Source organism: Podarcis cretensis, assembly GCF_951804945.1.
Source record: "Podarcis cretensis genome assembly, chromosome: 15".
In the NCBI taxonomy this organism is placed as follows: Eukaryota; Metazoa; Chordata; class Lepidosauria; order Squamata; family Lacertidae; genus Podarcis; species Podarcis cretensis.
This window is the reverse complement of record NC_137185.1, coordinates 39,006,443-39,019,554: the sequence shown is the minus strand read 5'-3', so window position 1 is coordinate 39,019,554 and position 13,112 is coordinate 39,006,443. Positions and strand designations below refer to the sequence as shown.

The 13,112-nt window shown below is 45.4% G+C and overlaps 1 protein-coding gene across 3 annotated transcripts in view; it reads left to right on the top strand.

The window, feature by feature from the left end:
• LOC307203860 (G protein-coupled receptor kinase 5-like) overlaps positions 1 to 6,335 on the top strand; it is a 78,647-nt gene extending 72,312 nt beyond the window's left edge. For all 3 annotated transcript variants that reach the window (XM_079955065.1, XM_079955066.1, XM_079955067.1), the window contains one exon: positions 786 to 6,335. In XM_079955065.1, the coding sequence (XP_079811191.1) occupies positions 786 to 875 (90 nt within the window). In that variant the 3' untranslated portion in view covers positions 876 to 6,335. The remainder of the gene's footprint in view (positions 1 to 785) is intronic.
• The last annotated feature ends 6,777 nt before the right edge of the window (positions 6,336 to 13,112 follow it).

Sequence of the window (13,112 nt, the reverse complement as noted above, 5' to 3'; positions counted from 1 at the left end):
GGACTCCTGATTAGCACTGCCTGAAACAGCATGCAACAGCATGCAAACCAAGTGGAGCAGCCAGCACTTTCCCTGCTTGTGATTCCTAGCAAGTAGTATTCATTATATGGGAGGCAAACTGAGTGGGCAAAGGTGAAGATGGCAGTGGCAGTAGCAGGATGGGTCCCCGTCTCTCAGAGACCCCTCCAGTATTCCTGTGCATTCTGAGATGCCCTTTGCCAGTGTTGGCACAGGTGCACCTGAATGGATCTCCCCAGTGCTTTTTTTTCTTAAAAAAATGTTTAGGGGCGCTCTCAGAGAGCCGGTGTCATGTAGTGGTTAAGAGCGGTAGACTCGTAATCTGGTGAACCGGGTTTGCTTCCCCGCTCCTCCACATGCAGCTGCTGGGTGACCTTGGGCCAGTCACACTTCTCTGAAGTCTCTCAACCTCACTCACCTCACAGAGTGTTTGTTGTGGGGAGGAAGGGAAAGGAGAATGTTAGCCACTTTGAGACTCCTTCGGGTAGTGATAAAGCGGGATATCAAATCCAAACTCTTCTTCTTCTTCATTCTGTCTGAGACTCAGGAAACACGTGACAGGAAATGGGGCCACCATCGGGGGAAGCAACGGAACTGACAATTCACCGTGCTAGAGAAGAAACTATTTTTTTCTTTAAAAAAAATAGTTTCTTCTCCCATTAGATTCACAAAATGTTTAAGGGTATGCGTACGTCTGCATCCCCCCCCCAAAAAAAACACAGGCTCTCCCTAAAGCTTGCCTCTTGTCTCTGCTTCCTTCCCTGCAGCCAAGTGACTTCACCATCAGCGCCAACGCAAACTCCAACCTGTCAGCGGCTCCCTCGCCAGCCCGGCCCACAGCACAGGCTCCCTCCTGACCCAGAGGGCCTCTGGAGCCACCACTTGTTCTGTGCCTTCTCAGGGTTGCCTTCGGCACAGCGCTGACACCGGGGCGTCCCCGCGTAGCGCTGGACTCTACTACTGGCTAGGAGGTGGGGCAACACAGCCTTCCGACCGGCAGGATGGGCAGAGCAGCAGCAACAAGCCTTCGACGCCTCCTGGTGCTGACACGGACTGACACTGACACACCCTTGGGGATCCCCAAGGATGACTCGGTTACCCCGAAACCAGGCTGCTGCCCACCAGGGTCTTCCCCCTTTGCCCTCCACCCTCTGATTGCCTAGAGAACCCATCCCTGTCCCATGCTCCATTCTCTCCATCTCAGCTCCTACCACAACTCATTACGAGCCCACAGGTGTGCCTGGGAGGGGTTTTCTGTTCCTTGGAGATTGTGAAGCCCAAAAATGGGAAGAGAGAGAGAGACAGAAAGAGTGAGAGAGAAGAGGAATGCCATCTGGTCAAAGCTGAAGACTTCTTGGTGTTCCACTGGCCTTTGTGGAGCTGGAAACTCGGAATGCCAAACGGAGACACACACAAAGGTGTGTGTATCAAACGACAGGTTTGTTTTTGTTTATGGAGCATTTTTCAGGAATCCCACCCTCTCGAGACAACTCTAGAGCCTGGGGCTGTGTGCCAAAGGACAGCGGGGGACAAAGAGGCATGAAGAGCACTCTCAAGTCCCGTTTGGAGGCATCAATGCATTAACAAAGGATCAGCATTAAAACTGGTGGAGGTAGACCATGCTGAGAGTAGCTGTGGACAGTACACCAGGCCGGATAACGTAACAGGCCGTCAACATTTCCAGACCTCACTTTTAACCCCAACCTGCAACACAAAAGGACTCCCTTTTCATTTTTCCTTACAGAATCTCCTCCACTGACTCCCTTCTCCTCTCTTTTCTTCCTGTCTCTCTCACTGTCTCTCATTTCTCCTTCTCTGTCTCCCATCAAAACAAGGTTACCACACCTGGATTCGGGTCTCAGCCCAGCATCAGAATGCAAATGAATTAACTGATTGCAGGTTCTCTGCTGAGTGTGATTGTGTTTGTGTGTGTTAAACATGTAGCAGGATGAGGTGAGGAGGAAATGGCAGGTGGTTGATTATATTCTTGAATGTTGTGCTACATTTAATTAAACATACCGCACCCCCACCCCCCGCAAAAAGAAAATTAGCACAGCAGGAAGAGGAACCTTTGTCTCAGATGTGCTTCTTTTCTACTTGCATGAAGGGTTTGGGGGGGGGGGGACGTTTCACCACAAGGGCACATAAGTCAATGTCATCTGAAGCAGCACAGTCTATTTGTGACCACCTCAGGATTCCACCAGCTTGTTCTGTTATAGGTTTAAAATGGGCCTGGGAACTGATTTACGTTGTGCAACTGACCTGATCATAGCTTCTCTTCTCTCCCAACCCTGCATGTAGTAAGCTAGCACATCAGCGAGCGAGGAAGTGTTCAGAAGAGGGCAAACAACTGTGTGAGATGCAGGTGCCCCACCCACCCTGCCACCTGACCTGCTCTCCAAGTGAGCAAGCAGTGAGCCAAGCAAGGAATTGAAACTTCCACACAAACCTTGCTTGCTTTCCCTCTGTGGGGGGTGCAAGTTGGGCCCATAGAGAGAGAGAGAGGCCACAAAAGTTCAGTCCAGGGGCCAACAGAGTGCATGGATTCTATTAGAGGTAAAAGCTGGGGTGTCTCCCCCCCCCACAAAAAAAGCTAGAGCACTGTATCCAAATAACTTTAACCAGTGCTTTTTTTCTAAAAAAAAATGTTTAGGGGTACTCTCATTTTCCTACTCGTATTTAAATGCCGTCCCTCAATGAGGCCAAACTTAGATTCACAAAATGTTTAGGCGTATGTCTACCCCTGCATCCCCCCCCCCAGAAAAAAAAGCACTGACTTTGCAATTAGTAGACCAATTAGTGGACCAGATCCATTGCAATTAGTAGACCAAAGTTAAGCATATCTGTTATTTTTAATGGGTCTGCTCTTAGTGGCATTCTGACACTGAATGCCACTGCAGAGCCTTTGCTTTCCAAAACAACTTGCAAGGGGACCAGATCCAATGCGTTGTGCTTGAGGCCACTGATTTTTGCGAAGGCTGAGGGAAGATAGATCTATTTAGACCCAGATAAACCCAGAATTTCTCCTCTTTATCTTATCATTTTGCTGTTTTGAGACCTGCTGCGCCAAGTGTGGAGCTTGGTTTCACCCCACTCGCTTAGCAACAGATCTGGCCTTGGGGCAGGAAGGACTTTCTGAGTGAGGTGCCAGGGAGAAGTGCCAGCTCCTCGGCAGTTAGCCTTGGGCACAGGAGTTGCGCTCTGGTTTTTCAGAGTGACTATCTCCCTGCTGCAAAAGGGGGGGGGGGGCAGAATCACTATCTGAGGGTGGGGGGGGGAAGCTGGGGTGCTGCAGAGACTGTGAGCTTTTCAATTTTTTTTATTTAAATAAGAAAAGCAAAGATCACACATGCACTGAAACCTCACACCATGGCAAACCCCAACAGAGAGTTTGCATCTTAAAGGCCCTGAGGCCCTGACACCTGTGGGGTTTTTTGGTGCTGGAAATACGGAGGCAATGGGGTGCTATGACACCCCCTGCAAGCAAAACTGCTCTATTCCCCTCCTCTCCTTTTTTTGCTGCCCCTGCCAAAATCAGTGCAGTCTTCTGGGTATGGGGCAGAATAATTTGCATTAAGCAAATTTGCATTAAGCCAGCTGACTGGCCACCCCTGTTTTGTAGCTTGCTCTCAAACGAATCAGTTTATAGCAGGCGTGGGGAACCTCTGCCCCCCCCCCCCGATGCTGCTGAACTACAACTCCCATCATTGTTGGTCATACTTGCCAGGACTGATGGGAGTTGTAGTTCAGCAGCATCGGGGGGGGGGCAGAGGTTCCCCACACCTGATGTAGCTCCTGCAGTTTAAAAAGCAGTTTGATCTGCGATGCACCTGCTGGACGGCTGCCCACCAGGGATGACGTAGCAATTGCAAGGGTTGGACAAGGGGACCTTGGAAAGTCCTTTCCAACTTTTTGGTTCCAACACAGACTCACCACAGGGTGAAAGTTTGCATGCGTGAGTGCAGGAGTTGTGGTAAGAGGGTCCAGATGCACACCCCACATTCCCAGATTGTCGCATAACTGCCCTAAACTCAGTTAGGTAGCCGTGTTGGTCTGCCGTAGTCGAAACAACAACAAACTTCTACCGGTAGCACCTTAGAGACCAACTAAGTTTGTTCTTGGTATGAGCTTTCGTGTGCATGCACACTTCTTCAGATACACTGAAACATAAGTCACCAGACCCTTATATATAGTGAGAGGGTGGGGAGGGGTATTACTCAGAAGGGTGGTGGGAATGGCTAATAGGTGTGGTAAGCCTGTGGAGAAACTGTGGCATAGTTTCCTTGCATTTCCAGTAGGATAAGTGGATTGTAGAGGGTTCTTAATTCTATGACCCTTAGGTATAATGTCCAGGTTCTTGCATTTAGTCAGAAAGAAGATGTCAGTCTGTACCTGTGCAAGTTTCTTGGTGAGGTTGATGGACTTCCATTTCATGCGGCTCAAGAGAGCTGAGTGGGAGTGCTCCTGTAATCTCACTGTATACAAGTTGTACAAGTGACAATAAAGTATTCCAATTTCAATGTGGTGCCTTCCATAGGTCTAGTTACAGGTAGGTAGCCGTGTTGGTCACTTCTGTTTCAGTGTATCTGAAGAAGTGTGCATGCACACGAAAGCTCATACCAATAACAAACTTGGTTGGTCTCTAAGGTGCTACTGGAAGGATTTTTATTTATTTTTTGCCCTAAACGCAGGTAAATTACCCTTTGTTGTAGCTAGGAGGAACAAGCCTGTGGCTTTTATCTGGCAGCTTCAACACTATGCACACCTGTGATTCTTGCATCGGTCCGGAAATGTCACCCCCTGGTTCTAGGCTGAAATAAAGCGGGGAACAATGTGGATTGACATAACAGAAAAGGGAAGCTCTGATTTGGGATTATGATAGGGTGCTTTAAGGATTTAAAAAAGTGTTAGAGGTGTTTGCAGGTAGATGCTTTAGGGTGTTTTGAGTTCCTTTCTCCTTGTATTCCTTAAGGCTTCGATTCCTCTACACAACACACAAACACACACGCACGCACTTGGGCCGAGACAAGGCCTGGATAGTTTACGAAACCTGTCGGATGCCGTCCTCAACAGAACAACAATGCATCTTTCAGTGTGTGTCAGAAGTTGGGCATAGAAGTCCATACATGTCTATAAAAACGTGAGGATATGTATTTTAGAGTATTCCAACCAATGGGCAACTTTCCAGACTTCCTCTACGCCTCTCTGCCAATCACTGCCAGATTTGAATTGAGTGGGTGGCTGGGTGGGTTGTATATATGAGAGAGAGACTTCAATTGGGATTATCATTAAAAAAAAAATGCCTTTTCTAAATTGCCAAAATGGAAATTGTGGGCCTCTGTGGGTACCCCCCGGCTTCAGAGAACAAGAAGATGTTCCAAAAGATACACAAACAGGAGCTTATGGGGGGGGGCACCCCTGCATTTCTCCAGCCATCCTGGTCCACCGTGTGATGTCCATACATGTCAAACGAAGAACCTTGAGTGACACCCACACCTCTCATTTAAAGCACACTTTAAAAATCATGGGAGAATCCTGCGAACTGCAGGTTGATAAGGCTGCTATGAATTGTAGGTCTGTGAGGTCATCAGCACCCATAACCCACCCTTGGATTTCTGAGGGAAACCACAACACTTGGAAGTGGAACAGGAGAGCTTTAATTGCGTGGTGTGGATGAGATCTCTCTCTCTCCCCAAAAGGAATTCTTGTGGGTCTGGTGATTCTCTGCACCCCAGACAGATCTCCACAAAAGGACATTGACATCCCCCCCACACACACCTTATATTTCCATCACTCTTTCCTTTTGCATCCATGTATTTAGGGTTGGTTGTTGCAGGATATATTATTTTTTTATTATTATTTTCCTTTTTCACTGTTTATTTCTGATTCTGGTGCATTTTGGTTTACATTTTGGCTTTTTATTTTGTACAGTTGTAAATATTTGTATGTTGAATGCCTAGGTGTACATTTTTAAGCTTTAAAAGCTGCAAGCCAAGCCATGTGGTCATGTTACCCAGATGTTGCAGGGATGTTTTTTCTTTTTCTTTTTAATGGGGGAATGTTGGGGGTGGGGAAAGATTCAGCTTCTCTAAGTGAAGGGTGGGTATCACTTTATCCCAATTGGGTGGGGAGGGAAGGGGTGAGAAAGGAAATTACATCAATGAACTGGGCTTTTTTCTTTCCTGATTTTAAAATTTCTTTACAGAACAATATATACAGTAGGGTTATTGGGGAGGGGGGTTCTCCTTGTTACTTATTCCCAGGGCTGTGTGTAATCTGCACTGAAAAGAAATAAATAAAACAATGCACCAATGAAAGCGGAGTTTTGTGTGCTGAGTCAGGCAGGCGACTTATTCACGCCTTCTCTCCTTGCTCACTGAAGCTATGATCTTTTGAATTTCTGCTCATTCTCTAGACTGGGATTCCAGGAGGCATCACCCACACATTTCCAGGCATATCTTTGCATCTATGATGACTAGAAGCTTGCAATAAGGAGAATATCTGAATTCCACACCCAACCTTGAATCCTGCTGTTTCCAGTGGCATAAAGGGGGGGGGGCACGGGTGGTTGCTCCGGGTCCAAAATCATTAGGTAAAGGTAAAGGGACCCCTGACCATTAGGTCCAGTCACAAATGACTCTGGGGTTGTGGTGCTCATCTCGCTTTATTGGCCGAGGGAGCCGGCGTACAGCTTCCGGGTCATGTGGCCAGCATGAATAAGCCACTTCTGGCGAACCAGAGCAGCGCACGGAAACACTGTTTACCTTCCCACCTGAGCGGTACCTATTTATCTACTTTCACTTTGAGGTGCTTTCAAACTGCTAGGTTGGCAGGAGCAGGGAGCTCACCCCATCGCGGGGATTTGAACCGCCAACCTTCCAATCGGCAAGCCCTAGGCTCAGTGGTTTAGACCACAGTGCTACCCGTGTCCTCGGGGTTTTGGGTACCAAACTAAATAAATAAATTTAAAGCCCTAGACAACTCAGATCCCCAAATATCCACAGACTGCCTCCTTCTCTACAGACCCTCTCAAGTGCCAAGATCAGAGAGGAGGGCCTCTTGGTAGTTCCTTCATCCTTAAGGGCTCAGGGGCATAGAGGGCCAGGAGAGGGCATATTCTGTGGCAGCCCCTAAGTTATGGCACTCCCTCCCCACAGAGGCACTGTCATGATACAGCTTTCCCGGAGTGCTGAAGAAGAGTCCCTATGCCCTGGCTTTTGACACTTGAGGCGTGTTGTTTTGGAACTCTCCATTTTCTGCAATTTTTAGTTGTTCGAAACTGGTTTTTTATATTGTATAGTATTTTGTTTTCACATTAATGCTGTGTTTCGATTGTGGGGTTTTTTGCCAATTATTTTTATTAATTTTCCAAATTATTACAAATCCAACCAAATTTCTTTAATATAATTTCCTAAAATATGGTTTCCCGCTCCTGTTGCAAACATATGTCAATCTCCGCCCCCCCCATAGCTGCATCATTTCTTATTTAGTGTTCAGTTGTCATCCATCAATCTTCGTTTCTGCGCTGTGTTTTGATTGTTGCAACCTGCCTCTGGACCTTAGGGTGATGGGGGAGTCATACATAGTAATTATAAATGAATGAATGACTGGCTAATCAAGGAAGTTTCTATAAGTGGATAGGTCTACTGGCATAAGGAGATCTTCAAAAGACACCCGGAAGTCTGTAGTAAGGAGGCTGTGATAGATTAACTTGTAGGAAAAAATGGCTGCGATGCGGCACAGAGCCTTGGAGGTAAAACTGGCAGCATTGCTGTTTGCACAGACAAGAGTGATGCCTCATGTGGTTTGCTGTTGTTGTTATGGATTTCCCGATGTTTGCGTCAAGTTCTTCCTGATGACGGTCAGTTCAGCAGCCAAGGCCAAACTGTCCACTAGGCTGAGATTTACAGCCACGAGGGCCCAGCTTTTTTGGAAGTAAAGTGCTTGGAAACATTTAGCCACAGCAGCCATACATTTATTTTTAATATCTAGGGATAGTGGAGGAATTTGATTTTGCTGGCATTATAATGCAACTACATAACTGAACTACCTTTTGAACCATTATGCAAAGCAGAAACACAATTATGAAATCTGCCCTTCTCTAAATGTAGTTCTCCAAGCAAACAATGTATAATAAACCTTTAACAGGAAGATGTGTGCATACAGTCATGGAAATAACATACCAAAATGCATTGTATTGGGGAAAATGGTTCACCAAAATGTGTATATTACTCAAAACTATACAAAAATGTATATTTTAGGAGAACTGCATACTAAGATGCCGATAACTTTTCAGGAGGATTTTTAAAATGAAAATATGGAACTGGCGGAAATGACTGGCAGAATCCGAGACCAGGGAGAAGAGTCGGTGGAAGAAGATTGGAAGAAATTTAAAGTTTATCTACAGAAACACTGTAAAATTAAGGAATGTTAGAAGGAGGCTGGAATGAAGTTATGTGGCTTTAGCAGAAATATTATAAAGGATTAAGTAAAAATAGATTGTTAATGGATGAAAGGAGGAAAGGTAAAGTTACATTATATTATAGGATAAAAATTGGGAAAGATGGAAAGGATTTGCTGAAATAGCTAACCGAACTAGAATACAAAAAAGGGAGGTGCGAGGAGGTCAAGGAAGCAAGCAAATGAAAGATAAGTTATGAGAAGGTTCGTTGTTGTTTTTTTAATTGTTTCTATTTTTCTGGTTTTTATAAAAAAAAATTCCTATTCTCTTCTTTCATTATTGTGATGTGTTGTCAACTTTTTGTTTAAATTGGAGTTATCTCTTTCTTTTTTGTAATATTTAAAACTTTAATAAATATTATTTTAAAAAATATATGTAGATTGATACAGATAGGACAGCTGAACTTAAGACTGGAAAAATTAAAAAATGGAAAGAACTGACAGATTTATCAATCTCTATTGACACTTTACAGTGGTACCTTGGTTTAAGAACAGCCCTGTTTATGAACTATTTGGTTTACGAACTCCGCAAAAGCAGAAGTTGTGTCCCGTTTTGTGAACTTTACCTTGGTCTAAGAACGGAAGCCGAACGGTGGAAGGGCAGCGGTGGCGGGAGGCCTCATTAGGGAAAGCGCGCCTCAGTTTAAGAACGGTTTTGGTTTAAGAATGGACTTCCGGAATGGATTAAGTTTGTAAATCAAGGTACCACTGAATAAGGATCTCCTAACAGCTGTCAACACCAGTAACAGATTTGTAGTGTTGCTGTGGCCCCCATTCAACCATGAAACTCACTGGGCCAATGATTATTATTCAGTGTAGCCCACCTCATGAGGTTGCAGGGAGGATAAAACGGGCTGGCAGCAGCTGTGGCATGCAAAGTCACCCAAGCATGCCCCAGATGGGCATGTCGGCTCCCCAAAAGAGGACCTATATGGGTTTCTCCAGATGTATGGCAGCCCTAGGTAGGGGGAGGTTGGTTGGCCAAGGGTTTGGAGGGAAGGCGGTGTTGGCAAGCCCTGGGTAGATACATCTTAATAAGCGATGTCCCTAACCTACTTCCCAGGTCTGTTATCCCTTAGTGATCGGCTCTACTATGATGAGTTGGGGGTGGGGGCAGGAGAGAGGATGCAAAAAGAAGCTTCCTGCCATCCAGCATTTCTGAGGCACCTCAGCCTTGGCTGCCTCCTCAGTCAAGACAAATTACCCTGACCAGGCCTATTGGGAAATCTCAAACTTTCCTTTGTGCTGTTTTGCTGGATTTGAAGGTTGTTTGGGCAACAGAGAAGGCCCTTCTGACTTTGTCCCCATTTGCACCATACATTTAAAGCGTTCCTTCAAATACTTGGGCCCCAAGTCATTAGCCTTTATGGTTTTTCTACAGGAAGTTTTGTTCTTCCAGATGTTTGGTAATTTTACTTTTAATCATGTTTCTCGCCAGATTTGCTGTGTTAGATGTTTAGCTGTTAGGCAGCCATTTTGTGTGATGCCACACACCCACCGGGGCCATTTTGTGACTGGCACCCATGGTGCTTTCTCAATACTAGATGTGCCCCCTGGCCCAGTGTAGAGGCACTAAGGAGGGAACTCTGTTCTGAAGGAGGACAGCTCTAGCATTTCACAGTTGTGCAATTTTATCTTTTTTTTAAAAAATAAATAAATTTTTATTAAGATTTTAAAAATTACAGAAAAAAAGAGAAAATAATAACAATCAAAGAAAAAAAGAAAAAACAATACATATAAAATACATATTAAAAAACCCATCATCAAAAACCAGAAAAAACAGAAGAAAAAATATAAAAACAAGTCAAACCTGTACATCACTTGCTTACATTCACTTATTTCCTTGACCTCCTCACGCCTCCCATTTTTGTATTCTAATTCAATTTGTTATTTCAGCAAATCCTTCCAACCTTATTTTAATCTTAATAATTTGTCTTAATATACTATAATTTTACATTCTCTCTTTCATCAACTCATTTTAACTTAATCCTTTATGTCATTTCTACTAAAACCACATAATTTTCTTTTCCCAACATCTTTCTAGCAATCCTTAATTTTGCAATATTTTTGAAGATAAACTTTGAATTTTTTCCAATCTTCTTCCACCGACTCTTCTCCTTGGTCCCGGATTCTGCCAGTCATCTCAGCCAGTTCCATGTACTCCATCACCTTCATCTGCCATTCTTCCCGGGTGGGTAGATCTTGTGTCTTCCAATACTTTGCGATAAGTATTCTTGCTGTTGTTGTTGCGTACATAAAAAAAGTTCTATCCTCCTTTCGCACCAATTGGCCGACCATGCCCAAGAGAAAGGCCTCTGGTTTCTTCTGGAAGGTATATTTAAATACCTTTTTCATTTCATTATAGATCATCTCCCAGAAGGTCTTAATCTTTGGGCATGTCCACCAAAGGTGAAAGAATGTACCTTCAACCTCTTTACATTTCCAACATTTATTATCGGGCAAATGATAAATTTTTGCAAGCTTGACTGGTGTCAAGTACCACCTGTAAATCATTTTCATTATATTCTCTCTTAAGGCATTACATGCCGTAAACTTCATACCTGTGGTCAGCCATCATAATGTTATGTCCCAGATCTTGTGCCCATTTGATCATAACAGATTTAACCATTTCATCCTGAGTATTCCATTTCAACAGCAAGTTATACATTCTTGACAAATTCTCACAGTTGTGCAATTTTATCAAGGCATCCCCACATAGGCAAATATAAGGGAAGGGAAGGAATTGTCCTTATGAGGGAAAGATCCAGGCTTGCATCTTTCCACAACTGGACAATGTGGGGGCATTTTGTGACGACTGTCCATTCTTTTTGTTCTCTTCCAGAAGGCTGAATCCAGCGTTGCAGCTTTCACAGTTAAGGAGCTGATAGTGTAAGAAGCTCCATCCGCCATGGGCCTCTCCTGTGATGTGCTTGTGCAACTGGCAGATAGAATGGCTGCTTTCTTATCTGCTTGTTAAAAACCTTTTATCCTCCTCTGCGCAGCCAAGCGCATTTGCTCCCTCAAACGTTTGGCAGGGAATTATCTGTGGTGAGAGGAAAGGAGATTATTTAGTTTTTTGATGCAACATCCTTTGTGCTTTGAGAGGGCAGTTGTGTGCTTTCAAGCACATATGATTCACCCAGAGGGGGGAGTTCGAGAAAGGTACTAGGCATGTTAAAGGCCCCAGGTCCAGTTTCCAGCATCTCTGGTCTCAAAAGGACCGGGTTAAGGGAAAAGACCCTCTGCTTGAGACCCTGGGTGATGGGGCACCACCAGTCAGTGCTGGCAATATCGGGTTAGGCAGGCAAACTGTTTGACTTGGTAACCAGACAGATTCCTGTATTCCTTATGCATGAATAAGAGCACATTGTCAGGTGTTTTTTTTTTATGTTTATAAAATATGCATAGCTTCTTTCCTTTCTCGGATTCAGTGGAAATAGCATTCCTTTTTCACCCCAGGTGGGTGACATCCTATATTCTGCAAGAAACAGAGCAGCCACCTTCACCTCACAAAAAGGAAGGAATTTTCACGAAACAAGCATACTGTATGCTAATTTGTATGTGTGTGCATATTTAAAAATAATTAGCAAACAAATACATCTCAACAGAGTGGCGAAGACTGTGACTGAGTGTACTCAGTCTGTCATCCAGGTACTGTTTAAGGGGGACATCAAGACCCCTGCCCTCCCCTTATGGATTCCCCCCCCCAAAAAAAAACCAGGCGTTCTCTGTAATCTTAAATGCACGTGGCCACCCTAGCAAGTAGGCAAACACCCTGGGCCACCATGCAGCACCTTTGCTCACTTCCACTGAATGGTACATTCAAACAGGATGCTGTTGCGTGTTGCGGTCCCCAAGCCACCCCCCTAAATAAATCACAAGTCACTCAGAATTTTTGTTTAAGGTTTTTGGCATAATTTTGGCCACAACTTTATTAAAATACATAATGTGAGTGGTTGCTTAGGCATTGGTTACGACTATCTGTCTCCGCCCCGGGACAGAACTGACTTCCAGATTCCAGCGAAAGCCAGCAAGGGAAAACAATATTGGGGAGAGAATGGGGCTGGGCACCATACCGTCACCCTCCCCGCATGCTCCCAGGGGCTTGCACGGCCCAAGCCCCTTGCCAGGGATATGGACAAAAGCATGGTGAGCCCTGGATTCCTTTATTGGAATAACCTTGCAGCAGCAGACTTGGAGGGGCAGGAAGAGCCAACCCTTACCCCTCCACCAACCAAGTTTTAACCAATGCCTAACAAGGTGAGAGGACGCAGGTGGCGCTGTGGGTTAAAGCCTCAGCGCCTAGGGCTTGCCGATCGAAAGGTCGGCGGTTCGAATCCCTGCGGCGGGGTGCGCTCCCGCTGCTCGGTCCCAGCGCCTGCCAACCTAGCAGTTCGAAAGCACCTCCGGGTGCAAGTAGATAAATAGGGACCGCTTACCAGCGGGAAGGTAAACGGCGTTTCCGTGTGCGGCTCTGGCTCGCCAGAGCAGCGATGTCACGCTGGCCACGTGACCCGGAAGTGTCTCCGGACAGCGCTGGCCCCTGGCCTCTTAAGTGAGATGGGCGCACAACCCCAGAGTCTGTCAAGACTGGCCCGTACGGGCAGGGGTACCTTTATCTTTTAACAAGGTGA